We start from the raw sequence: 27,146 nt of genomic DNA on the forward strand, positions 1-27,146 counted from the left end.
TATGTAATAGATGGTACGCCTTTGGAGCGTATATCTATTGCAAATGATCTAGGTGTCCTTTTTGATCCGAAATTGAATTTTAACATGCACATTTCATCTATAGCCAACAAAGCTTTGGGGTTACTTGGATTTGTTAAAAGATGGGCTAAAGAGTTCGATGATCCGTACCTCACTAAGGTTCTTTACACATCGCTGGTTCGTCCAATACTCGAGTATTGCTCATGCGTTTGGTCCCCTGTTTCTCAAAAGCATATAAAGCGTCTTGAGTCAGTTCAAAAGCAATTCTTGATATTTGCATTGCGCGGCCTTAATTGGGACTCAAGTCTCCACCTTCCTCCATACAGAAATAGACTTCTTCTTATTAACTTACCCACTCTGGAAAATCGGAGAATATTACTGGGGGTATTGTTCATCCATAAGCTCATTATTGGAGAAATTGATTCCGCGGACCTCCTCAGCCGCTTGTTTTTTGCGGTTCCCCCTAGAGTATCCAGACACTACGTTCCTTTCTATTTACCCCTTTGTCGACGAAACTTTGCTAAAAATAATCCTCTTCTTATCTGGTGCGCGCACTACAATGACTTGTATAGCTGCATCAGTCTTGAATGTACTTTTGCCACTATACGTAATGCAATACTTGCCTATCTAATTTAAGAGATACAAGCTAATTTAATTTGGCGGCATTTTATGCCTTCGATAAAAAACGGGTACTATTTCGCTTAAGGATGGAGGAACATTTATCAACATGTATCATTAAGAAGGAACAAGACAGTACTGTGTTGATTGGAATCTGGTGCATTCCAACAACGTAAAAACATGCTTTTTCATGAGCCACTGACCGGAATCGTATGCATTCCGGCAGTATAATCTTATGGGTCAGGCATCGAGCTGATTGGAATCCGGTGCATTCCAACAACACAGGTCATGTTACTTTTTTATGCCTTGTGATGGCGTATCCTCATTACACTACTCTTAGCACTGCCGGATTCGCATGACATGCTGATTGGAATCTTGTTGCATCCCAACAGGGAGATTGGAATCCACTGCATTCCGATATCATGCTGAGCGGAATCTGATGCATTCCGCCAGTATAAGATTTCGGCATAAGATCTTATTTCTACTCATATTTCTTATTATTATTATATTTTGAAATTAAATAGTAATGTTCATTAATATTTCTTTGTTTGTAATATAACATTGTTGAAATCTCGATATATCTTAAATTTTATCTTTTGAGTTGTATATTTATATACCTTTTATATTATGCAGTCGACCATAGTTTGTCGTCGACTTTAAATAATAAATAAATAAATAAATAAAATAATATATACATACATGAAAAAATCGCCGCTAACTGGCGCAAGGATCAAGATATTAAAAAAAAATCGTATTTGTGGTCCGATTTGGCTTATAGTTGGAACACATATTATATACATACATGAATAGAAAGCGACATATGAAAATTCGCCGCCAGGTGGCGCAAGGATCGAGCTATTAAAAAAATCGTATTTGGCGTCCGATTTGGCTTATATTTCGTCGCCCGCTAACCAGAAGCATGAATGTGCAATTTTTCCGATTTTGTGTTAGAGGCCTCTTTGGATTACCCTTTAGATTCTCTAGGTTCTAGTTAAATCTAGAGCTTCCTACGTACATGGAAACCCCAATAATTTGCAATGCCATTTTCACGAATGTACAATTCAATCGCACAAATTTGAGCCAGAAAAATTAATGTGGCATATTGTATGACACATTTGTTGATATGGCTAAACAGTTTTTAAAATTTTTGAAAAAAATAAGAACAGCACATATTCGTATGTTCCATCGTTCGGATATACGTGCCTCATATTCTTCAAAAAAAATTACACCGATGAAGAATTTTTAAAAGTTTAATATTCTAAAAAAATAGTTGTTTAACCCTTTCGATCCGACTTTTGTAGAATGTATATGGAAACATAATTTTTGAATATTTCAAGTTAAAATAGATCACTAAATATGTGGTAGCATAATGATAGCGGTATTCTTTGTCTACAATGATATTTAAGGGCGGGACTTATGTGTCCCATTAGGGTTTTATAATGGGACATATATGACCCATAAGTATTTATTACGCATGTATGCATAACATTTTTTAAACAATAAAAGTATTATTTATGCAGTTTTTTATTGAGTTCAGTATAAAAAAGTAAAATATTTCATTTGTACATAAGTTCATACATAGCATTTCAAAACTATATGCAAAGAGCGCAAAATAATTTATGAAGGAGGAGAAGCGAAACAGTTTTTACAAAAATACAAATTACCAGTTTTGCAAATAGTTTTCGTTCTTTTCTCAATTTTCCTCAGGGCACATGAGGCACATCGACGTCTCTTAGTTCTTAAGATCGGCAAATGATCGCCAACTTTTTTCATATTCTTCAAGCTGTTTGATCGCCTTCCCTGCCGACGAGATCTTTTGTAGTCGGTGGTCTCTCTAACTTTTGATACAAAGGACTCAGCAAGTTGTACTATAAATTCTAGAAAAGGAAGTTTTTTTCGATGCACCCCGAGTGATAACCCACTCGTTCACAGCACACATCATTCCAACGCGATAAAAAACTTTCTCCCACCATTTGGTTGACCTACGATCAATATACGTTACAGAAACGCGTCCAATCACTATATAAACTTCACCAGCGTCTGTACAAGCTATTCTTTGCCGCTTAGCCTTTGATTTACGCATTATATCTATCCTTTCGTTTGTGCACTGCGCAATATATTGTGACAAACTTTTTGGAAAGATTTTACGAAATATATCATATGGTGTTGTAAGGCATGAAATGCTCTCTGCGATTTTGCAATTACGCTATTGGTGACCAATTTTCGTGGTAGGAAAGGATCACTAGGAAAGTTCCAAATAATAACTTCTGCACTACTGACATCAGGTACTACTGTTGCCTCGTGTTGATCTTTCAGGTTAACATCCTTATCCGAGTAGGCTTGTTCTGACTCACCTGAGTCAAATTCAGTGTCACTGTTATCTTCTGAGGGATCGTAAAGGCTATCGCTTCCATTACCAAAATGTACCTGAAAGATCCTCGTTCTGTTCGTCTTCCAGGATATCTGCGATTTCATTTTCACTTAGTTTAGTTGCCATTTACAGTTCCTAAAAGAAATTAACATTAAATATATATAGGGTCGAAAACTATCTACTGGGACATTAATGTCCCATCAAAAAATACTGCAGGGACATAAGCGTTCCAAAGAAAATAAATATCCAAAATCTTTGGAAACAAACAACTAAATATATATTTTTTAACTTACCGTAAGCAAATGCAGGTTCCGATTTAAAAACAGTAACGAATTAACGCTTTTGAACAATTATTTTAAGCACAAGAACGCAATTAGCACGAGTTTCTTTGAGAACTGTCGACATATTAATTAGTAAAATAAACAAAAATGCTTAATAACGTTCATGTTTATAAATGTAAAATGTAAATAACCCCATAAGCTAATGTTTGGGACTTTTTTGCGCCACTTTAAATACCTTATAAGATATTTAGGAACTTACAAACTTTTCGTGGGACAATAGTATCCCTGGAGGGTCGAAAGGGTTAAATGAAGGCAAACCGGTTTATTCGAAGCCATTGCCTCTTCCCGAATCAAAACTAAAATACTTGGAAAAACTGTGTGAAATACTGGTTATACCAAAATAATATGAGGGGATGTATGGAATAACGGTATAAGTCGAGTTACACCGTTTTCCATAAATCAACTAAATAAAAAGAGCACGATTACATACACATACCATATTGATCTTAGAAAATAATAGTGATATTTAACAAAGATATTAGCATCATTTATGGAAAAACGGTATAACTCTCTAATAAAATTTTGCAGTAGTGAAGCATCGAAATGTCATGAAAATATACTCAATGTCGTAGACCAAAAAGAACTGAAAATAAAAGAATTGAAGTGATTTCAAAATCGACTAATAAAATCTTGAGGGCAACGCTTTTCCCGAACCCAACATTTCAGGAGATTCTGATTCTAATGAGAATAAGAAATAGTTCTATGTTTGCAATAATATCTTAAATAAAAACATATTAGTGTATATGAAATTGTATTGAATGTGTAAATTTTTTCATTTACATGCATACTTCCGATAAGTCAAAGCCGCGGATGTTTTTCCAAGTACTGTGATGCTCCGAATCCCAATCCGTCAGCGGAATTGGCCTAACAGGTCTTGGCTTGGCTCTAAGGTTATTTAAAAATCAATCTGCAGTGATTTTTTTACGTCTTTTGAGGTTTAGACCATACCATGACCAGTTGGGCCAATTCCTATAGCTTACTCGGATTCAGCGCGTCAAAATGCATGGAAGGCATGAGCAGATTAACCTGATCCGACTACTTTTAATTTTTTTGTATAGATGTGTTAACAAAAAAAGATCAGCTTTTTAAATTTTTGTTGTGCCAGAAAAATGAATGTGCTAAATTTCGGAGAATAGAAGGGATGCGAGCAGAACCATTATCTCTGTTAAAAGAGCATAGTGTGAGTATAATATATAAGTATACTAGAAACTAATTCTTCTAATTTTGAGGGAGCAACAAACTTTGAAAGTCGATTTCCCAAAATTTTAATTTTAGCACATTCATGCTTCTGGCAAGCGGGCGACGATTTGGAAAACATATATGACATACAGAAATAGAAACCGCTATAGTAGAAAATATTCAAGCTATGTGCCGCGACAATTTAGATATTCAAAAAACTCGTACTTGTCTGTCCGATTTGGCTCATTGAACAAATATTACATACAATCCGGTAGAACTGACATCGAAATACTTTGGAGCACATAAGTTCAAATTATGTAACAGAAATTTAAATAAAAATTCAAGTTCCGGTAGAATTGACGTCAAAATGCTTTAAGCACTAACTTCAAATGTTGTTAGTGAAATTTGAGTAAAAAAATCAATTCCCGGTAGAAGTGACGTCAAAAAAAAAAAAAAAATTTGCTAAAATGTGGGAAGTGAAATTCAAATTAAAACCCAAATCCCGGTAGAAGTGACACCTTTTTGTAAAAACGTCAGGCGTAGCATAAGCTGATTAAGGTTCAGTTGGTCTTACTTATACGTATATAAAAATATTATTTGTAAACATATGAGCGGTAGACTATCAATATAAATTTGATGCGTCCAATTTACTTACTTACTTAATTGGCGCTTAACCGTCTAAACGGTTATGGCCGTCCAACAAGGCGGGCCAGTCGCTCCTTCGCTTCGCCAACCGGCGCCAACTGGTCACACCAAGGGAGTTTAAATCGTTTTCCACCTGGTCCTTCCAACGGAGTGGGGGCCGCCCTCTACCTCTGCTTCCATAGGCGGGTTCCGATAGAAACACTTTCTTGGCCGGAGCATCATCTTTCATTCGCATAACATGGCCTAGCCAGCGCAGCCGCTGCGTTTTAATTCGCTGGACTATGTTGATGTCTGCGTATAGCTCGTACAGCTCATCATTAAATCTCCTTCGGTACTCGCCATCGCCAACGCGTAGAGGTCCATAAATCTTTGGAAGAACTTTTCTCTCGAACACTCCCAAAGCCGCTTCATCTGCTGTTGTCATGGTCCATGCTTCTGCCCCATATAGCAGGACGGGTACGATAAGTGACTTGTAGAGTATGATTTTCGTTCGCCGAGAGAGGACTTTACTTTTCAATTACTTACCTAGTCCAAAGTAGCATTTATTGGCAAGATTGATTCTTCGCTGGATTTCAGTGCTGATGTCGTTGCTAGTGTTGATGCTGGTTCCCAAATAAACGAAGTCTTTTAATATTTCGAAATTATGGCTGCCAACAGTAGCGTGGCTGCCAAGGCGCATATGGGCTGACTCTTTGCTCGATGACAGCAGGTACTTCGTTTTTTCCTCATTCACCATCAAACCCATCTTTACCGCTTCTTTTTCCAGTTTGGAGAAAGCAGAACTAACTGACGCATCCAACGCTTTTATTTAATTGTCTGATGAACTCCCTAGATTGTTGTGGAGTGTGATGACTTGTACCTAGTACCTACCTAATTATTTTCTATTTTTAAGTATTATTATTACTTAATGTAAATATTGTTTTCAATAAAACCGTTTAACTTAAACATTTTTTGTTCCAAGGTTCGATTCGAGCTCAAGGCCAGAACAATAATTTTTTTCAAATGATAATTATTGTTATTTTTTAATTTTTCTAAATTTGAAAAATTGTATTTTGTTTTTGGAGTATTAAGTAGAAAATTTTTCAGACAACCTGCCATAGCTGCGCAGATAGATCCATTTCGAAGGGTGCTAAGCCTTCATCATCAGTACGCTTTAGGCATGCTGCGCTAACCATTTAGCTATACAGCGGTGGTTTGTTTGACTGGCAAATTTGCTATTTCTATTCCTTTTTACCAACTATATTTATTTACTGTTGCGACATCTGGTGCAAATCACTGATAATGCTGGATTTTTGTTTATTGTCAATTACTTTGTTTCACATTCCCAAGTGCTCATGGTTTATTAACAATTGTTTTTGTTTTTATCGGCCTGTTGATAAATGATTCAAGGTTCGATTCGAGCTCAAGGCCAGAACAATAATTTTTTGTAAATTATTTTTTTCTTATACAATTCGTTGCAATTCAATATTTTTTTTAATTTTACACCTTTCGTAGCCATCTTATTTTATTGTTGCTTCAAATTGGCTATATAAATTCCAAGTTAACTCATACCAACTGCACCCAAAAGGGACTCGAGGGGGTCAATTATGCCCCAATGTAGTCAAAAGAGTTCAATCGCATATCAATTTCCCTTAGAAATTAGTCGCATAATTTTTTGCAGGGGAGAAAAACTCTATAAATATATTGTGTTCACAAAAAAAAAAAAAAAAAAAACACACACAAGCAAATAAACCTGTATTTACATAACTACGTTCTAAACTATGTTCATATGTATGTATGCAGATAAGTTGCCTTGTTTATATTCGCCTGCGTATATACAATAAAAACTGTCACTTGGCAAATTGGCTGGCAAGATGTTGTTAAGTGACTGCATGCATTAACACAAGCAAAAGGTTGTTGTTGCCATTGCTGTAAAAATAAACAGAAAAGTGTAAATAGGTATAACGTGTTACTTGGAAACTCTCTTTCATGTAGATACCGTGCTAATATTGCGTTCTTTTTTATGGCGTTTTATTTTTGTTTATAATGTCGCCCCGTTTTTTCTTCTTAGCTCTCTCGTGAGCTTATTTGTTCCTTTCGCAAAATATTTTTTCAATAGGAAAAATTGGTCTTATCACCTACTAATATTTTGCATTTTGCATAGCGCCAAGCTACCTAGCTCAAAGGTTAAATTTCAAAAGTGCAACATGAGGGTAATAGTTTTGCCAGATAAGAGAACACCGTTAGTTTATATTAATGTCTTTATCGCAATCAGTTAACGATTTTTATACTCAGCTGAGCAGAGCATAAACTAATCGAGATAGATATAGACTTCTATATATCAAAATGATCAGGGCGAAAAAAGAAATTCATTTAGCCATGCCGGTCCATCTGTCCGTCCGTCCGTCAGTCCGTCCGTCCGTAAACACGATAACCGGAGTAAATTTTGAGCCATCTTGATGAAATTTGGTATGTAGATTCCTGGGCGTTCATCTCAGATCGCTATTTAAAATCAGCGAAATCGGACTACAACCAGGCCCAATTTTTCGATATCGAAAATTTCGAAAAACCGAAAAAGTGCGATAATTCATTACCAAAGACGGATAAAGCGATAAAACTTGGTATGTGCATTGAACTTATGACTCAAAATAGAAAACTAGTAAAGTTTTGGACAATGGGCGTGGCACCGCCCACTTTTAAAAGAAGGTAATTTAAAAGTTTTGCAAGGTGTAACTTCGCAGGCACGTTACTCCTATTACTATATGTGTGCTAAATAAAAATTATTAAAATCGGAGAACGACCACGCTCTTAAAAAAAATTTTTTTAAAGTCAAATTTTAACAAAAAATTTAATATGTTTACAGTAAATAAGTAAATTATGTCAACATTCAACTCCAGTAATGATATTATGCAACAAAATACAAAACTAAAATAAAATTTCAAAATGGGCGCGGCTCCGCCCTTTTTCATTTAATTCGTCTAGAATACTTTTAAGGCCATAAGTCGAACAAAAATTTACCAATCCTTGTGAAATTTGGTAGGTGCATATATTCTATGACAGTAACTGTTTTCTGTGAAAATGGGTGGCATCGGTTGAAGCCACACCCAGTTTTTATACACAGTCGTCCTTCTGTTCTTCCGCTCGGCCGTTAACACGATAACTTGCGCAAAAAACGATATATCTTAACGAAACTTAGTTGACGTACTTATCTGAACTCACTTTGTATTGGTATAAAAAATAGCCGAAATCCGAATATGACCACGCCCACTTTTTAGATATTGAAAATTACGAAAAATGAACAAAATGCCATAATTCTGTACCAAATATGAAAATGAACTGAAATGAACTTTGTGAAATGGGTGTGACACCTACCATATTAAGTAGAAGAAAATGAAAAAGTTCTGCAGGACGAAATCAAAAGCCCTTGGAATCTTGGCAGGAATACTGTTCGTGGCAGGACATATATAAATAAATTAGCGGTCCCCGACAGATGATGTTCTGGGTCACCCTGATCCACATTTTGGTCGATATCTCGAAAACGCCTTCACATAAACAACTAAGGGCCACTCCCTTTTAAAATCCTCATTAATACCTTTAATTTTATACCCATATCGTACAAATTCTAGAGTCACCCCTGGTCCACCTTTATGGCGATATCTCGAAAAGGCGTCCACCCATAGAACCAAGGCCCCCTCCCTTTTAAATAATCATTAACACCTTTCGTTTGATACTCATATCATACAAAAAAATTCTAGAGTGAGCCCTGGTCCACCTTTATGGCGATATCTCGAAAAAGCGTCCACCTATAGAACTAAGGCCCACTCCTTTTTAAAATACTAACTAACACCTTTCATTTGATACCCATATCGTACAAACAAATTCTAGAGTCATACCTGGTCCATCTTTATGGCGATATCTCGAAAAGGCGTCCACCTATAAAACTATGGCTTACTCCCTTCTAAAATACTCTTTAATACCTTCCATTTGAAACCTATGTCATACAAACACATCCCAGGGTTACCCTAAGTTCATTTTGCTAAATTGTGATTTTCCCTTATTTTGTCTCCAAAGCTCTCAGCTGAGTATGTAATGTTCGGTTACACCCGAACTTAGCCTTCCTTACTTGTTCTATCTAATACGGTTTCGATACTAGTTCAGGACAATCAGAGGACATTTATAGGATGATTTTGATGCTATTTTAAAATTAAACAAGTAAGGGTGTCTAAGTTTGGGAGTAACTGAACAATATATTCCCAGCGTGAGCTGCAATTGTACAGTTCATTTCTGATAAATTACTTTTCTACATAACATGTGGCAAAAAAAAAAAAAAAAAAAAAATTCTCCAAATTTCCTCTTTCAATGAAAGTTGGTAGGGGAAATGTCATTGATACAAAACTATTTTTGGCTAAGATATAGCTTATTATTCTAGTCTGAAACCCTTTAAAATTTCTTTAATATAAAAGTGGCTGTGGTCTTTACTCAATCTCATCCATTTTTACTAGAAATATTTCTTGCTATAAGGCAAATATTTTTACTCAATATTCTTACGATGTGTTAATTTTTCTTTCAGTTATGGCTTCCGAAACATAGAAAATTGCTTAGTCATAAAAAAGGGCGTTCCCAAACCCATTTTCAAAAAATTGAATTTTTTCCTATTTCTTGTTATAATTCCATTTGGCAAATAAAATAAATTGATATAAAGCTCTTTTTTGCAAAGATATAGCTTATTTCATTCATACTCGACCCCTTCAAAAATATTTTATGTAAAAGTGGGCGTGGTCTTTAACTGATTTCTTTAATTTTTCTTCGAAGCATTCCTTATACATAGTAAAAGCAAGCTCTCCGTCGAGTTTTGTAGTGAAAGGTTCAGTGGTTTTTGATTTATGATAAATACTATTTTTAAAATTGATCTTATCACAAGTGGGCATTGCCACGCCCATTTTTAAACATGTTTTCGAATTTCAACATTCTAGGTGTATTATTTACTAAATAAATAATCAGGTTTTTTGCGTATTCCAAAATGTTATATATATAAAAAGTGGACGTGGTTATTATCCGATTTCACTCATTTTCAATACCAATCTATTCTGGGTCCAGATATGCGCGTATACCGAATTTGGTGAAGATACATCAATATTTGCTCAAGCTATCGTGCTAACGGAAGGAAAGGTGGACGGACGTATTCAATTTTCAAATTTTTTTTTTTTGATACTGATGATTTTGATATATGGAAGTCGATATCATTTCCTTTATACCTGTTCAACTAAACGTAATGTGTGCAAAGCACGCTGAGTATAATAAGAGATTTTATAATCATTATTTTCAGACGATTTGTCAACTTTTAGGTATAGTTCAGAAATTTTTCTCATATTTTGTGGAAATGACTCTGTGCTGTTTTATGTTACCTACAAGGGTTAAAGCTACGATGTACAATGCGTTTCGGAATATTGTTATCACACGTCGTTAAAGACTGTTATCTCTCTTGGGAGGTTATCGCGCCTTGCATTTATTCATTTATATTCGCCACATTCAGTTTTTGTTGGTCTCCCTACTCTCAAAAGTTTTACATTCATCTGAGCTTAGTTGGCCGCAAAAAAGGCACGTTGGTGGACTCAAGTTTTTTTTTTTTTATAATGTACACTTTTATCTTTGAACCACTTTTGGGTCACATATTATGCCCATATGCTGGAGCCAAGTCCGACCAAAATATAGATTAATTATTTTGGCGACATAAGAATGACAGAAGACGTTTAAGACGACACTCTTTCATGTAAATGTCTGCGTTAGTTATTCCAATTGTAGAGAACAGCTAGAATTTATGCTCACACTCCCAAATGGCTTGCTAAATCAGATATCTTTTTTTTCAAAATCTTCTATCAAGGTGGTTTTTTTCGAATAAGAATTTTTTCTCCAAACTGCAAGCAGTGTCATAGGATAATCCTGTGAGTTTTGACAACTATTTGTAACTAACATTGGGATTATTCGTGCAAATGTACACATTGTTTTCTTACGCAGCTCTTCGTTCTTACTCATTTTCTTCTATGTTGTAAGCTTGACTTGAGAAACTAATCTATTTCTTAAAATGTTATGAAATGCCAATTCAGATATAGTTAACTCAAAGCTTACTAAGTCATTACTAAAAAACTTATAGGGAGTTCTAAACTTGTAGAACTTACAGTCTTTACCTAAGCACATGTTTACTTATTTTATTCTATATATAATTTTTCTTTTCTTTCTTCCAGCTCAAAGTATAGTCAGATTTTGCGATGAGAAACAATTCGAATGCGGCGATGGTGAATGCATTCCAGTGCGTTTCACGTGCGATGGGCAATCAGATTGCAAGGATCACAGCGATGAGCGAATTCCTAGCTGCAAATTCATAGGTGAGTAAACAAAGTAACAGTAATAGTAGTAACGATAGTAAGTGCAATCAATGGAAAAGTGAGCTGACCTTATGTATAAATTTTATACACATATTTGTGTAAAGATCAAACTTTTATATGTATAATAATGCATACATATGTATGCGTTTTAAAGCTGTTATGCGGAAACTTAAATAAGCTCAAAGCTGATACTGGGTGAGGCAAAAGTTATCACTTCGAAGATATTGAGAAACTTAGTTTGTATTCGCATAATCGAAAACTCCCGGGCGTTTTGTATTTTCTCATTAGCGAAATTATTTGCGGCCAATTTTTATACTTAACTTAAAAGAACACAGTTTTTGAAGATTATCTTGTCTTCTAAGACTATGTCGCTTTTTTGTTCATTGCATGATATTCTTAAAAAGTGATACAAGTAGGTAATGGCATATAATAGTTGTAAACATTGTATCGTAATCTTATAATCACACTTATTATGGTTCTCAACGTCAATCATCACTTCGTACCGTCATCGACATCACGGCGTATTGACATCACGTCGTATCGACATCAACGTCACGTCAATGCCGAATGGGTACACTCAAAGAAAAACGCCGTTCTAAAATCCAGCACCACCGGACTCAATTCAAGCTCTTCATGTTCCTACGATTTTGTTCTTGAAAACCGAATGACCTGTTCTCAAAACAACAACTTTATTCTTGTACTGGCAACCATTTTCTTGAAAAGAGAACGGCTGTTCTTAAAATATGAACAAATCTTCTATTAATGAGAACAATGTTCTTAAATTAAGAACAATGTTCTTATATTAAGTTCAAGAAAAAAGTAACGGTACAATTCGTGTGCACTACAATGTTAAATACAACATTTGGCACCAGCTACCAAGCAGTTGCAGTGGCCCAGCGGCTACGATGTTGCGGTTGCGATCGTGTGGCGCGAGTTCGATCATCGTCTAACTCTGAATTTTTTTAAAACAATTTTTTTATGTTCTATTTTTTTTAACTCTTATTTTTCGTTCAGTTCCATTGACATATGCACGGGTAATTCTCAAACTTGTTATGAAATGTTTTAAGTATATATGAAGATTACGTCTTCAAATAAGAATAATTTCTCAATAAGAGAAATGTATGAAAAAATGCATAGTATGAATTTTTCATTAAACTTTTGAATTTTAATAAAAATTTGTTTGTTATAAATATTTTTTATTTATGACAAAAAAATTATTATTAATAAAAAATAAATAAATATATTGAAAAAAAAATACTTTCCCCCTCCCACCAAAAATCAAGCACGAACCGTTCTTGAATTGAGACCGAAAAATGTTAAATCGACCCAAAATAGTTCTCGAAGCGTGAGAACGAAAAATCTCAAATCAAGCCCAAATAGTGCTTGAAATGAGCACAGAAGATTCACACATCAATACCAAACTGGTCATAAAATACGAACGGTGTTCTTGGAAAAATTATTCTGAAAACAAGCCCATCGGTCACGAGTTAAGAAAAAACGTACTTAACAGACTTTTGTCAACGAATGTTCTTAATTTTGAACTTGTTTCGTTCGTTTTAGAACGATTTTTTCTCTGAGTGTATTTACGAAAACAATGTATTGACGTTCCCTATACTTTAGACAATTGTTTATTTACAATTTGTTCACTGGTTGTTTTGGTAATAAGTGTAAAACTTTTAATTTCAAACATTTTCGAGTCTGACAGTGAAACTTCGAGTGATGCCGAGTGCAAGGAGATGTTACTTCTCCAAAGCAAATAGATGCGCGAAAAGTCTGACATTTTAAATTGACCAGATAGGAAGTTAGTACTATAATTACTGATTACCATTAGTGCACACTTCTCCATTCCGGGCAAAATATAACGACTTTTTTTAAATTTGTTGGAACAGCCCCCTGTTAAACCCCATGGCAAGGGTTGAATTCTTTTCCAATTCTGCAACAAGCTCCGTGAATTGATTGTTGTTGGTTATTTTTACCATTTTGTGAAATTTTATTTAAAATAAATAAATAACGTGTATTTATAAGAATAAATAAAGCTTATTTTACCAATTATTAATAGCCGAATTTCGTATTGCAGCGTTAGTCGTCTCCGAAAACTATGTTGACAAATTTTTTCTTCATGTCAACATAATCTCAATATTGTTTACTCCGATACCAAAAAAGTATCAACACCCGTCAATAGTTATCGACATTGACAACACCGATACTAATTCATGAGCATCGATAAAAATTTTCTCACTATTAACAACCATAACAGGGGTGAATACATGCTTATATATTAGGTATCATCCGTTAGCCAGCTATTAGCCTTAACCTGACGTGCTAAACTCTCTGCTATCTCAAATCTTTCTCTCTTAGCTGCTGTCACGTACGATATTAGAATAGAATTTAAATATACAAGGTGTTATCGCCTTAACGGTAGCTGCAGTTTAAGCAGATTTTCTACAGTATGCATTTCGAATCTTGGTCAAAGTTGACACTTCTGCTTAAAGACACAACAGTCACCTGCAAAACTGTATGTAGGATTTGATTACTACCGGCATAGTAAAAAATTTGGCCTTTTATTTTAATGCACATTGCGACTTACATTTTTTTTACAAATCCTATGGGGAATTCTTAGGTATTTATGAAAAGTGTACCAGAGCTCTTATTGTTAGTCTACAAAAAAGATTTTTGTTTGCCAAGTTAGCTCATTTAGTAGTTAATCGTGGTTATACTACAACCTCAAATTTTCGAATAAATACTGAAATTTTGAAACAACCCTTACCGAGTGAGCCATCGTATCTCTTACGATGTTGAAAGTATTATAAGAATACTTTAAATTTAAATGAGTGAAAAGGTTGAAAGCCCTTAATATTGATTGGAGTTTACTTGAAGTGAAGACAATGTTGATGGGAAGGACATAGTTACAGAAGGATTCATGTGGTCATATCAAATCATTCCCGAGATGGTCGGGCTAGTACCTTTATGGTGCTTATACCGGAACATACCGGATCTGCATCCGACAAAGGACCATCAACATCGATAACACTCCCCAACGCCTTCGGGGAGTGTCCTTATCGCTACAACAACAACAACAACATCATAGCCGCGTGACCAAACGTGCATTGGACCCTTATGTTTTCTACTTAAAACTTCAATACACTCTGTTTTTCCGCATAATTTTAGAGGAAATATCTGCGCCAATGAGCGCTTCAAGATATTCTTAACTACAACAACTACATGACCACGTCTTGTATAGAAATATCTTCAGTGTTGTCATTTGTAAAACAACCCTAAAAATGCGAGGTTAAAACAAAATATTTCTTTCGACCTTGCTTTACTAATCTGAAAGCGGAGCGCCCCTTCGGGGAGTGTCCTTATCGCTACAACAACAAAAACAATGGATCTTTACAAAATTTACAGGCATATTCGTAAAAACTCATTATTCTAGCAAATCGTCGAAGCCATAATGTAAAAAAAACGGGGCGTTTATGGTCTCTATGAGCTCATATGAGAGTCTGATATGAGCACAATTTCTTTCTTGGGATGTTCGTCTGATATGAGCCTATCTTCACGTACGATATAAGCCTCACACACGTTGGCCTCATACACCCTATTGTCGGTATTTATTAGTCTCGGAGAAGACTACTTTTTGAAGCTTTTTGGAGCCATTCAGAAATGTGACAAGTCTAATATAGAAATTTTTGTTTTTGTATTAATTTGGACTTTCGGTTAGGGACTTTAAAATTAAGGAAACATACTCGGGATGTTTGTTTGAAACTATAAGATTTGGGAAGAAATCTTTAAAAGTAGACCAAACCAATATCACTACGGGCCCAAGTGTTTGATAAGCGCAATATATAGCTTCCGCAACCAAATTTTCAACCTCACCTACTCGAGGCGAATCCTGTTACACATGCATATTTGTATCATACACACATTTAGCAGGTGAGGCTCCGGCGACCTCATGAAACTAGGGGTGGGGCGGGATGGCTTATAGGATTCATCTTGGTCATATTAATCGTTCCCGAGATGGTCGGGCTAGTACCCTAATGGTGCTTGTTACCGGAACGTACCAGAGCTTTATCCCACAAAGAACTATCAACATCGATAACACTCCTAACAACCTTTCGGAAGTCTCCCTGTCGCTACAATACCAACAACATAAAACAACAGCGATAATTGGAGAAATATTAATCAGGACATACCGCGGATGCAGTTTTGCGGTCACAATCAAATGCCACATCGAAAATAAATATACTTACACTTTGAAGATGATGATGATTGGCCAGCAGAGAAAAAGCGGCCATGAGAACTTAAAAAGGAAACAGCAAAACAAATTTCACGGTCGGTGTCACGCCCCCTATTATGAATAGTTTAAATTCTCCTTATCTCCGAAATTATTTAAGGAATGTATCCAAAATTTGCATGGCTAGGGAGTGAGAGTTGGAGTCGGATTAAGAGTAAGGGTGAGAGTAAATGTTGGAGTCGGTGTAGGAGGTGAAGTGGGAATCGAAGTGGCAATGGGCATACGAGTGGTAGTGAAAGGAGAGTTGGAGTAAGAGTTGTAGCGAAATTTAGAGTCGAAGTAGGAGTGGCAGTTGCAATGGGAGTGGGAGTGAGAATTAGCTTGAAAGTAAGAGTAGGGGTCATAGTGGGAGTAAGAGTGGGATTCGGGTTGGCAGCGATAGTTGATTTGGGAGGGGGAGTGAAATAAGTTATGTATCGGAATAAGAAAAATAAAGGTTCAAGTAGACGATAATTGTATAGAGTGATAGGGGGAAGGGGTGGCGGGGGGGGGCAAGTGAGGATTACTTCTGAAAGTAGGAAAACTTAATTTTCGGGCAGGGCAAGGTCTCCGGGTACACTACAACCCATATCTTCATCACTTATTCCGGTCTTTAAAATTAGTAGCGCTCCAAAAGTGTTTGCGGGGTCACAATTTTTTGGAAACACGCATGTGTCCAAAACTGCATTCTGTCTGAGCTGCCGAATTCTAAGAGTTTTGTATCTTATATATTATTTCTAATTGCTGTTTTTATGTGCAGGTCTCTTTTTCGCTCTTATTTGAATCCAAATCAATAAAAAAAGTTGTGGTTGTAAAGATGGAGATTCGTGCTATTAGCGAGCTTTGAGCATTATTGGTCGTAGTGCTTTTGTTTAGCTATATTTTATTAAAATAATTTGTTAAAAATAAACGATTGTGAGCACACAAAGGAATCTATTTGTGCTAAGGCACTATTGTGAATATTTGATTAGAACTAACACTGCATTACCGGCAGTTGCTAACATTCGCCAGATGGCAGCGCAAGCGCATGTAAGTTTTTATTGATAGATGATTGATTGATAGAACAGCTGATTTCTGTTGATATTTGATATGACACTTTATTTGTTGCGCAAGATGAGCACGGGTCCGGCTCGTTAAATAATATTGTGCATCACCTTGTATTCGAAAGACCCTAAATGCTGTGCAGTGATGTAAATAGTTATTACACAGGCACTTGTTGCACATGTAATAGCAGCTTCTATGGAAGAAAAACCAAAATAATAGTCATGAATAGATAATAGATGTTGTATGCTTTTAGTAAATTGAAGGTAAAATTTTAAAAGCTTTTGCTGTAAATGAATTTGTTTTATCTTTTTGTGTCCTTGCATGAGTTTTTTTTTTTCAAGCTTTCCCCTTTTCTAACTTAACTAATTGCTTAAGAATAAGTAAATAAAAGAACACATTTCAAGGAAATGAAAAAAAGGCACATGTTGTTTTTATGCATTTATGCCATTTCGTTTCAAAGCATTCGCCACAACTGCTAGCCTTTAAAAGGCGCTTGTGGTTTGCATGGAAGGGCGTCTGTTTGTATGTTCAAAGTGAGTAATTCTAATGCTTTTTAATATTCAATGCCAACATATGAATAGCAATTGCAGGTGCACAAACTTGCATATGTATATGTATATACGAATGTGCAATTCCGGTATTTAAATAAATATAAAGGAATGATGCTGACGATTATGTTACCAACTTTGTGCTCGCAATCGTTTTTCCACAGAAACCGCACTGCCGTACATGCGGATTTAAATACTGAAAGCGATTACATAAATGCCGCATATTTGTGTTGTCAATGAATGAATGAATTAAGCCACTTGTGCCTTCTAGATCTGAGAGCTGTATCACACCTACATGGATGTAGGAGTCTTCTTACCAGGATCGACTTTATCGCGGATAGTACGGGCTATTGTATGCCGATAACTGCTCTCTATGCAACCTTCACCCCAGTAATTCCCCCGAGAGAGGAGTGGAGAAGAGGAATCATCTGGGGCAGGGAACCAGTTAACTTGTTGATGGGTCGAAGTTGGACGGAAAGGATGGTGGACAGGTCTTTTGTCAAGAGCTAAATGTAGGCCGCAAGCTCAAGTTGGCTGATCACTGCAGTGTATTCCAAGCGGAAGTGCTGCGATTAAGGACGAATGTGAATGAACTGAGAATGAAATGCTATCCAGTGCTACTACGGTTAGGGAATTCATAACATCTACTCTGAGAGCCAAGCGGTTATCAAGGCCTTGACTTCAACTACAGTGCGATCGAGGGTAGTCTGAGAGTGCATGACCTCGCTTGCGATTGCATCGTACTATTTTATAATTAAGATTATCTGTTTCCAGGTCCATAGCGATATACCGGGCAACTGTCAAGCGGATCCGCATCCGTACAACTGAACCGTATGAATATGGCTGAAGGGATTTCGGGATTCCGCTGGCCACCTACTCAGAAAACGTTGGGCTGACACTATCCCGTGCAGGGTAGCAAGATTTTTCTTGCCGGAAATTGATGGCAGAAAGCCTGCCGAAATAATTGGGTTCCTTAGGGCTCACCTATCAATGGTCATTGGGGTTTTGACAGGGCACTGTCCCATGGGTATCCATGCGGTACGTCTCAATATACTTCAAACCCCATCCTGCTGCAGCTGTATGGATGATGATGAGGTGGAATCATCAAATCACTTTATGCTTGATTGTCAGAAGTAGGCAAAAGTACTTCGGTCACGACTCACTTGGATCTCCCGAAGATTTGTCCTAGGTTGAGATCGGTATAATTCGGAGCTTTACCATTGCTACCCAACAATTCTCTAAGTAGCTATATCTACGTCACCGTTATTTTATTGTATGTGGTATCACAACGGACCTTCATGTTGCTTTCAAATCTGATAGCTGTGTCACTGCTAGTATCTGTAGTCTTTGTCTTACTAGTGAAGGGCATGAGCAGAAAATTTGGCCGATCGTATCCTCCTCCAACCAGCTATCACTGACAAGGCCTAATTTAAGCTCATGCGACGCCAGAAGGTAGTGTCCAGTCAGAATACCCATCATGTGATCAGAGTCCCATTTTTTCAGTGATAAGAGTAACTTTGTTAGTTTAAGGTTATATGATCTATAGACATGATCGGCGACATTCTGCAGGCGCTCGCTTCATCGATCATGTGCAGTTCACGCTTTCTTTTAATCTCAACCAATCTGATTAGTCCGCTTTTTCAGGACCATTTATTCTCATATGCCCTGGGGCCCAATATAAACATATTTCTATCCTTGTTCGACTCTTTCTACGGATTGCTTAAATTTTTAACACACTTTTGGACTTTGTGCTATGAAAGATTAAAGCCTTAATTGCTGCTTGGCTGTACAAATTTGAGTCGGGGAGTGTTTTGGTCGAAAAGTGACCCTTACGCCATTTTTTTTCGCAGGCTCGAAAATTATTTTTTGGGGTATGCGTGGTGGACCTTCTTTTCCTGAGCTCAAATCCTATCGAAAAATCGATGGCGCGATATCGTTTAACTTTCGTGCATACAAATCGACCCAGGATAATGTATGTCCCAAAGCACCCGATATATCAAATAGCTACTTGTTGGACACTCCACTTATGACACCTACAGCATCATCTGCGTACACCGTTATTTCGACGGGTCCAACATCGAATCGCCCGGCTATTGAAGTTTAAAGGAGACTGAAAAATGTTTGCCAGATCCACTTCAATATTAATTTCATATTTACGGGCAGTATTTTTAAACTTGGCTTCGACCCAGTGATCATATAAGATGACCATGCAAGTAACAGAAGATAGCTTTTGGTAAACATGATGTCACCTGAGTGGAAGATTTGGAAAGCACCTTATCTCAAAACTTGTTCAAGACTACCTTGACGCTGTTCAAAGAGCATCCGTTTCTGCAATTCTGTCTTTGCTAACGACTTTCATGCCGTATTGGTCCGTCTGCTCTGTTTTCCTCTCAACCTATTCTTTCCAGCGCTTATCCTCGGGGATTCTGGTATTCACTTGTAAGGCGGTACACTTGATACAGTATGATGAGGATACTCTCAGAGGTGCTGTTTGCTGCACAACTGCTATAACGATTCTTCTTTCGCAGTGTGTTTGTCCACAGTTAAGGACCGTACAGTAACGCGAAGAGGTTGATGTCCATCAGCAGCTATCTTTTGCTTTCTCGTGCTCCTCCGATGTCTGCCATAAACCTGCTTAGCAACGACCATGTTTAGATACATTCTCAGTCGTTTGTTGAATTTGCACCCAGTATATTTATCAGCCATGGCTTTGTGCGTATCACGATCTAATTAAGGTTTTTGAGTGCTTCTTCGGGGTTTGTGGCAGTAATAATGGTGCTAGTTTCGCTTTAAGGTGGCCCACATGTTTGTCCATTTTGTGCTGTTGAAAGATTTTCTTACATCAAAGGATAGAAAGAGTGCAACTCACTTGAATTTGACATAACATTGCGCATTTTCCGCGCCTGGGGCTATGTTTCCTCTGTGATAGTCCTGCAGTTTATTCTACGGCGTCTACTATGCGGAGTTTTAGCAGCCTTCCATGCATAACAGCTGGTATGTTGATGGTGTATTCGGGTCCCCTTTGTCTTTAGCAATTTACACAAGCTATAGCTTTTTGCACGTTTTGGGGAACATAAGGTCTAGCATGACCACTGGTCACATATTTGCAAATTGCTGAACAGCTTCTGCTTGGTAAGCATCTGGCCCTGGAGCTTCATTATTTTACAGCGTCTTACTTTAATTTGTGACATTACTGAGATAAACGGCGGAGGTCTTCCAAACGTGCTTATATGGACGTCACTATCTTACTTTAGAGAACAGTGCTTTTACTATGTTATGCTATTGTTATTGTAGCAGTGCTTCTCCCCATACAATAGATGCGACCGATCCCAAATTTTCTTCAATAACCTCTAACGTGAGCCCAAGGAAACTTGTAATTTTAACAGGGGTGGACAAGAGTGAGAGGAGTGTTAGATACCCTGGTTCCACATTGCAGGTAAAGAGATGGTTGGTGTCATGTGGGGATACATTCCAAGCAGGACCTTCATTATGTATGTCGGGGTTCATTCTGGATAGGTAAGAGTTTAATCTGTTACATTATCCAGATCGAATTTGAGCTAGAGTGACGTGCCTCTACCTATGGAGAGTGCATTCCTCTTCTGCGAGTTCTGGTTATTTTTCTTTAAAAACTGGGCTCGCCGGGCAATTTCCGGTATAGACGTCCAACGCCTGTTTGTTGATATCACTGAGGACCGGTTTGTGTTTTTTTCTTCATACGGCATGTGTTCTCAGGTGTCGTATTTCCTGGTTATGCTTATGCAGGCGACTTATTAAATCCCTGGAACCGTGGCCTCTTCAATCAGATGTTTGTTCGGATACCCAGTTTGCAGCATTTAGTTTCTCTCCCTAATGGGGTACCCACATAAATTCAGAAAGCAAAAATTCAGAAACACATTTTTTCAGAAAACATTAGTCAGAACCCTTTTTTCAGAAAGACAAAATTCAGAGGTCAAAACTCAGAAGTCAAATCTCAGATGTCAAACTTCTGAAGTCAAATTTCAGAAGTCAAATTGCAGAAGTCAAATTTCAGAAGGCAAAATTCAGAAGTCAAAATTCAGAAAGTAATCAGACGACTGAACAGACATTAAATTTTTCTCAAAATTCAAAAACTTTTATTTATTTGGAAGGAACTATGTATAAAAAAAAAGTAGTACAATCTAAAATTTTGAGTTGTGGCAATAGCAAGCATGTCATTTTGTTTGCCTTTATCTTTTTCAAATGAATTTACAATTATTGTTGTTATATCGGCCTACTGATTAGTAATAATAATGATAAAATAATTAATGTCAGGCCTTGAGCTCGATTCTAACTCGCGATCTTTTGTATTTACAGTATTAAAAAACGAAGTCTTTATATTTTTTCTTGCTTTTCCGATATGGCTTACCTCCAGCTGAAAATTGCTGCAGTTTTGTTTCTATTATTGCCTGTTCGTTTTTTATTTTATTTATGCAACTAAATATGTTAGGGTGTGTCCCAAAAGCACTTCGAATGACGTTGTGCCACCTTTCGATAGAATTATTTGTACGGACTTCACCCAATTTGGTGATACTATACATATTCCATAATTCGATTGAATATAAAGCCTTCTTTCGACAATGCTATGTTCCAGGCTGAAAAAAAAAACTCAAAAGTAAAATTTCAAAAGTCAAAATTCAGAAAGTAATCAGACAGCACTCTCGCCTCATTGTGTATTTGTGATATTCTGGGGACTATTTACTATCTTATATATTATTTCTAATTGCTGCTTTTATGTGTAGGTCCCTTTTTCGCTCTTATTTGGAATCCAAAACTTTACATAAGGTTTTGGTTGTAAAGATGCGAGATTCGTGCTATTAGCGAGCTTTGGGCATTATTCTTCGAAGTGCTTTTGTTTAGCTATATTTTATTAAAATAATTTGTTAAAAATAAACGATTGTGAGCATACAAACAAATCTATTTGTACTATGGCACTATTGTGAATATTTGATTAGAACAAACACTGCATTACCGACAGTTGCTAACATTCGCCAGATGGCAGCGCAAGCGCACGTAAGTTTTTATTGATAGACGATTGATTGAGAGAACAGCTGATTTCTGTTGATATTTGATATGAGACTTTTATATTTTTTGCGCAAGATGCGCACGGGTCCGGCTAGTGTTATTTATTCTGGCAATATCTAGATGACGAAATTCTACCTTTTTTAATACTATTTTGTAAGCCTGAAAGGACTTTGTTGGCATCTTCTCAAACCTCCTCTCATTTCCGCTACTTGCTATTAGTTTTAGGAGCCTACAGATGCTTTTTATCTTTCCGGTATAACTCTGCCCCAACATTGTGTCCCTTATCTCAGCATGCAGCTTTAGTAAATATTCGTGGTACCAAGAGACAATTTACACTCGGTGCTTCTTGGAACTCGTTAACAAAAGAACGTGACTGCTCTAAGGATTACGCAGAAAATTATATTTTTCTAAGGAATTAGGAAAAGGGTTAGCTTGACCATAATAATTTACACGTAGTTGTATATACATACATGACATCTGTTTCTCTTTAGTTCTTGTTTGTTTAACGCATTAAATGAAAATCGTATACACCTACACACCTACACACCCTTACATCCAACTTTCATTATTGCAATTATTTGACTGCACAGCAACTAACTAAGGAAACATTTGCAACCACAATGCATATGCGACTACCAAAGTGTTGACATCATCAGCACTTGCTTTGCTATTTGCAGTTTGTCTCACATATAAAGTTTGGTTTTAGTTGCACAAACTATGAAATCCTTAAGGATTTCAATTTAATAAGATTTGCTCACATTCACTTACATTAAGTTTTAAAACAAATACTTATAAATACATATATAAATGAGGAAAGCAGATGCCACTGAGTGAGTTTCTGCCATGGAATGAAGCCACAGACGAAAATCTGCCAATGTGTAATTCAAATGTTCCCGCTGACATGCTGCTTATATTGATTGGCAAAAAACCATATTGCTGATTGTGTGTATTATAATTTCTTACATGCATACATCCGGCGACAAAATTTGAGATTTATATAAAGTTGATGTAATGAAATTTGGTGACAGAAAGTTTTCCTGGTGACCAGTGTTGGGCGCGTGTTCAATGGGGCGGAAAACGGTGAAGCAAATGTGTAGGCAGAGCTCTATAGCATAATTTTGATTAACAGTTAGATACATCCTAAACAGTCTTAAGTGGGTCTCTTAGAGCCACGATAGAGGTGGAAATTAGGCGCAGGAGCACAAAAATGGCAGACGAGGCGATACATGTAATGGTTCCAAAGTAATGGAAGGAGTAGGGTCTGCGGTATAGTACTCAAAACCGGTATACACTCAGATCCGCAAATAGAAAAATGTGGAAGTATTAGCCGTTATTAAAGCAGCGTAAACAATGGAATAGCTGTGCAGATTCAAGATAGAATAACAAAAAAAAAAAAAAAAAACTTGGCACAATTTACCTCCGAAGACCATTTATGCCAAGTTTCTCTTCCAATTTGCGTCGTGCTCCATTTAGTTTCTTTACAAATTGGAAACACCAGACCTACATGTTTTATGCCGACTCCAATCGGAATCTACAAGGCAGATAAATTTTCACTGAGAAGATTTTCATAGCAGAAATACACTCGGAGTATTTGCCAAATCACTTTCGAGTGGCGACCCTGATTAGTAAAAACTTTTTCTAATTACAACGACTTTTCTTAATTTTAAATGTTAATTTGCTCGGGAGTTGAACCAAGGACACTCGGTGTGGTAGGCAGATCACGCTTCCATCACAGGACGGCGAACAGATTCAGTATACGGAGAAATATATACATATAAATAAAAAATAAATATAAGGCGCGATAACCTCCGAAGAGATCTAACCTCTGCGAGCTTCTCTTCCAATTTGCGTCGTGCTCCTCTTGATTTTCCCTACAAATTGGCCGGACGGAACCTACATGTTTTATGCTGACTCCGAGCGGCATCTGCAAGGCAGATAAGTTTTCACTGAGAGCTTTTCATGGCAGAAATACACCCGGACCGCTTGCCAAACACTGCCGAGGGGCGACCCCGCTTAGAAAAATTTTCTTCTAATTTAAAAACCTTATTTCTAAAATTTTGATGTTGCTTTGCCCGGGGTGCGAACCCGGAGCACGCTACCATCACATCACGGTGGCCGCCGTGTATATATATATATACATATATTGGGCTTAAAAAATCGGATGAGTAAGTTTAACAAGGCGGATCGCTCAAAGATTGTACCATAGAGGTTCCAATAAGATTGGGTGATATTAAGAAAAGACGGGAGCTGCACATGATCGACCAAGCAGGAAAGGCGTGGAAGCAAGCGCGGTGCTCCAAAATGACGAAGATCACCTGCAGCTCTTATAAACTTAGATCGACAAAGCTATTTTTTTTTATTGAAAAGAAAAGGCTGTAGGGTAATGATGGGTATCCTGAGTGGGCACAGCTTTCTGTCGTCACATGCCTTTAAATAAGGCTTGGTCAATGATGGCAGATTTAGGAGTTGTGAGTTAGACGGGGAAACGATGGTGTACGTTTTGTGGTCATGCCCTGCGCTCGCAGGGCTAAGACTCCAGCTATTAAGACCACAGCTATCAGATTTCAGGGTGCTAGAAATTATTTAAGGTATTTTACAACATAAGTCCTGATTTCTGATAGGGGTTTTCAGTAGGGTCATTTAGCAAACTTCTGGAAGCACTATGGACTCATTAAATCTATGTGAGTTCCTCACGTACCAGCAATTTCTATCTAACGTAGACTAAAGAGCATCTTATAATCTAATGCTCTGCCAGCAGCGCGCTGGAGCCCACGTATTTCGTGGCAGAGCCGTAACGGGAATAAGAGATCTGGTTTGAAATTCATTCGCTGACCGTTGTTTCCAGGATCCTTTATATTGGAAAAAAGAGGGCTAAAATTTAGCTAACGAGTTTCAAGAGGATATTGTGGCCTATAACAATGCATCAGGTCAATCATAAACAAAATAGTGGGAACATTTTTTTCTTTTCGAAATGAGGGGATACTTTCTCACTATAATGGAGTAACTGGTTTCTAACTCTTGAATTATTATTTATCGACTCTTACCGTTCATGGGAGTTTTAACCATTCCTTAACAAGTTTTAACCTTCTAATCGCTAACCGATGTAAGCTGGTAGCATCAAGGATATCAGCATTTTTAAATAAATGAAGATGATAGCATTTGTTGGTGTATTGCATGTTTCTTATAACTACCGACGCCATTTTTTGTGGGTGTTCACTTATATATATCCCTATAGCTAAGCTTGTTTACATGGAGACACATTGACTCCATTCGTGCGCACAGAAGCTTCCTCAAATTTGTCGGTTTTGTCTAAGAGTCATATGAATGAATTTTCTGAGCTTCGACAAACTATACAAGTTATTAGTTAGTGCTTTAGCTTTATCTATGTACATTTATTTGAATTACTAAATAAAATATGTTAACCCCAACTAATGTTAACTCATTTGTGAATAAACTAAAGAGTTCTCATTTTTGTTGATGCACATTTAATTACAAATTTAACGGAAAGTCATTTTCCTCTTCCAAATCGGATATGCGTCATGTATGCTTGTCTCTAATATTAAAATTCGTTGATTTTGTGACTAAAACTACGCAAATCAAGGTATTCGCCTTTTTAACGTGGAGTCTATTTTCTTTGGAAAATATGCCTCCGAAAGTTTTGATATTGTTTTGTTTGAACTATTTGATTTATTTCGCAGTAAACTGCTATTGCTGCCTGGTAAAATCCATAAATTACCCTAGTACCCTAAAAGCTTAAACAAGTTAAAAAATAAGAGGAATAAGTAATTTAATATGTAGTACCTGGGCGACCGAGGTTTGCTCGGTAACGTTTCGTTGCACTGGCAACGTTCTTCGAGTATCTTCATGCGCCGAATTATTAATTTCAAAAATTTTTTTAGTTATACACTATGAAAGTCTCACAATTTTATTACATTTTATTACATTCCAAGAACTAAATTTCACGAATGACAACTATCAGTTAGTTTAATTAAATGTCAACTTACTTACTTCTCGCCATCTGTTGGACAGTAGTTAAATGGTTAGATGTCGTTTTCAAATTGTACATATGCCCCTAGTGTTCAACGGTAGCAAATTACCATGGTGAGATATCTTTTTGCTATTGTGAGAAATCATGTGTAAGATTTTTTTACGAAGATTTTTAACTTTAATGTTCTCCGTTAAAGCTTTAATAGAATATGAGTAAGTAGAGTACTATTTCGTCTAACTACCCCAACACTAAATGGCAACCCTACTCAAAAATATCCCTATTGTAATGCGGAGTGAAATACCTTTCGTTGGATACCCATATCCGCATACCTCATGCAATTTTTTTTTTATTTCGAATAGGTGGCAACCCTATTTAAAAATGACCCTATTGTAATGCGGACTGAAATACCTTTCGTTTGATAACCATATCGGCATATCTCATGCAATTTTATTTAATTTCGAATAGGTGGCAACCCTAAATGGCAACCCCACTCAAAAATGTCCCTATTGTAATGCGGAGTGAAATACCTTTCGTTTGATACCCGCAACGGCATATTTTTTTTTTAATTTCTAGTAGGTGGCAACCCTAAATGGCAACCCTACTCAAAATGCCCCTATTGTAATTCAAATTGCCACAGAATTTTTTTTAATTTCTAATAGGTGGCAACCCTAAATGGCAACCCTACTCAAAAATAAATATCTTTAATTTGATACCCATATCGG

General features: G+C 36.8%; 1 protein-coding gene across 9 annotated transcripts in view; it reads left to right on the forward strand.

Moving 5' to 3' along the window:
* LpR1 (Lipophorin receptor 1) overlaps positions 1–27,146 on the forward strand; it is a 1,438,611-nt gene that overhangs the window by 546,553 nt on the left and 864,912 nt on the right. For all 9 annotated transcript variants that reach the window (XM_067758124.1, XM_067758130.1, XM_067758126.1 and 6 more), the window contains exon 3: positions 11,394–11,534. In XM_067758124.1, the coding sequence (XP_067614225.1) occupies positions 11,394–11,534 (141 nt within the window). The remainder of the gene's footprint in view (positions 1–11,393; positions 11,535–27,146) is intronic.

Source organism: Eurosta solidaginis, chromosome 1 (assembly GCF_040869045.1).
Source record: "Eurosta solidaginis isolate ZX-2024a chromosome 1, ASM4086904v1, whole genome shotgun sequence".
In the NCBI taxonomy this organism is placed as follows: Eukaryota; Metazoa; Arthropoda; class Insecta; order Diptera; family Tephritidae; genus Eurosta; species Eurosta solidaginis.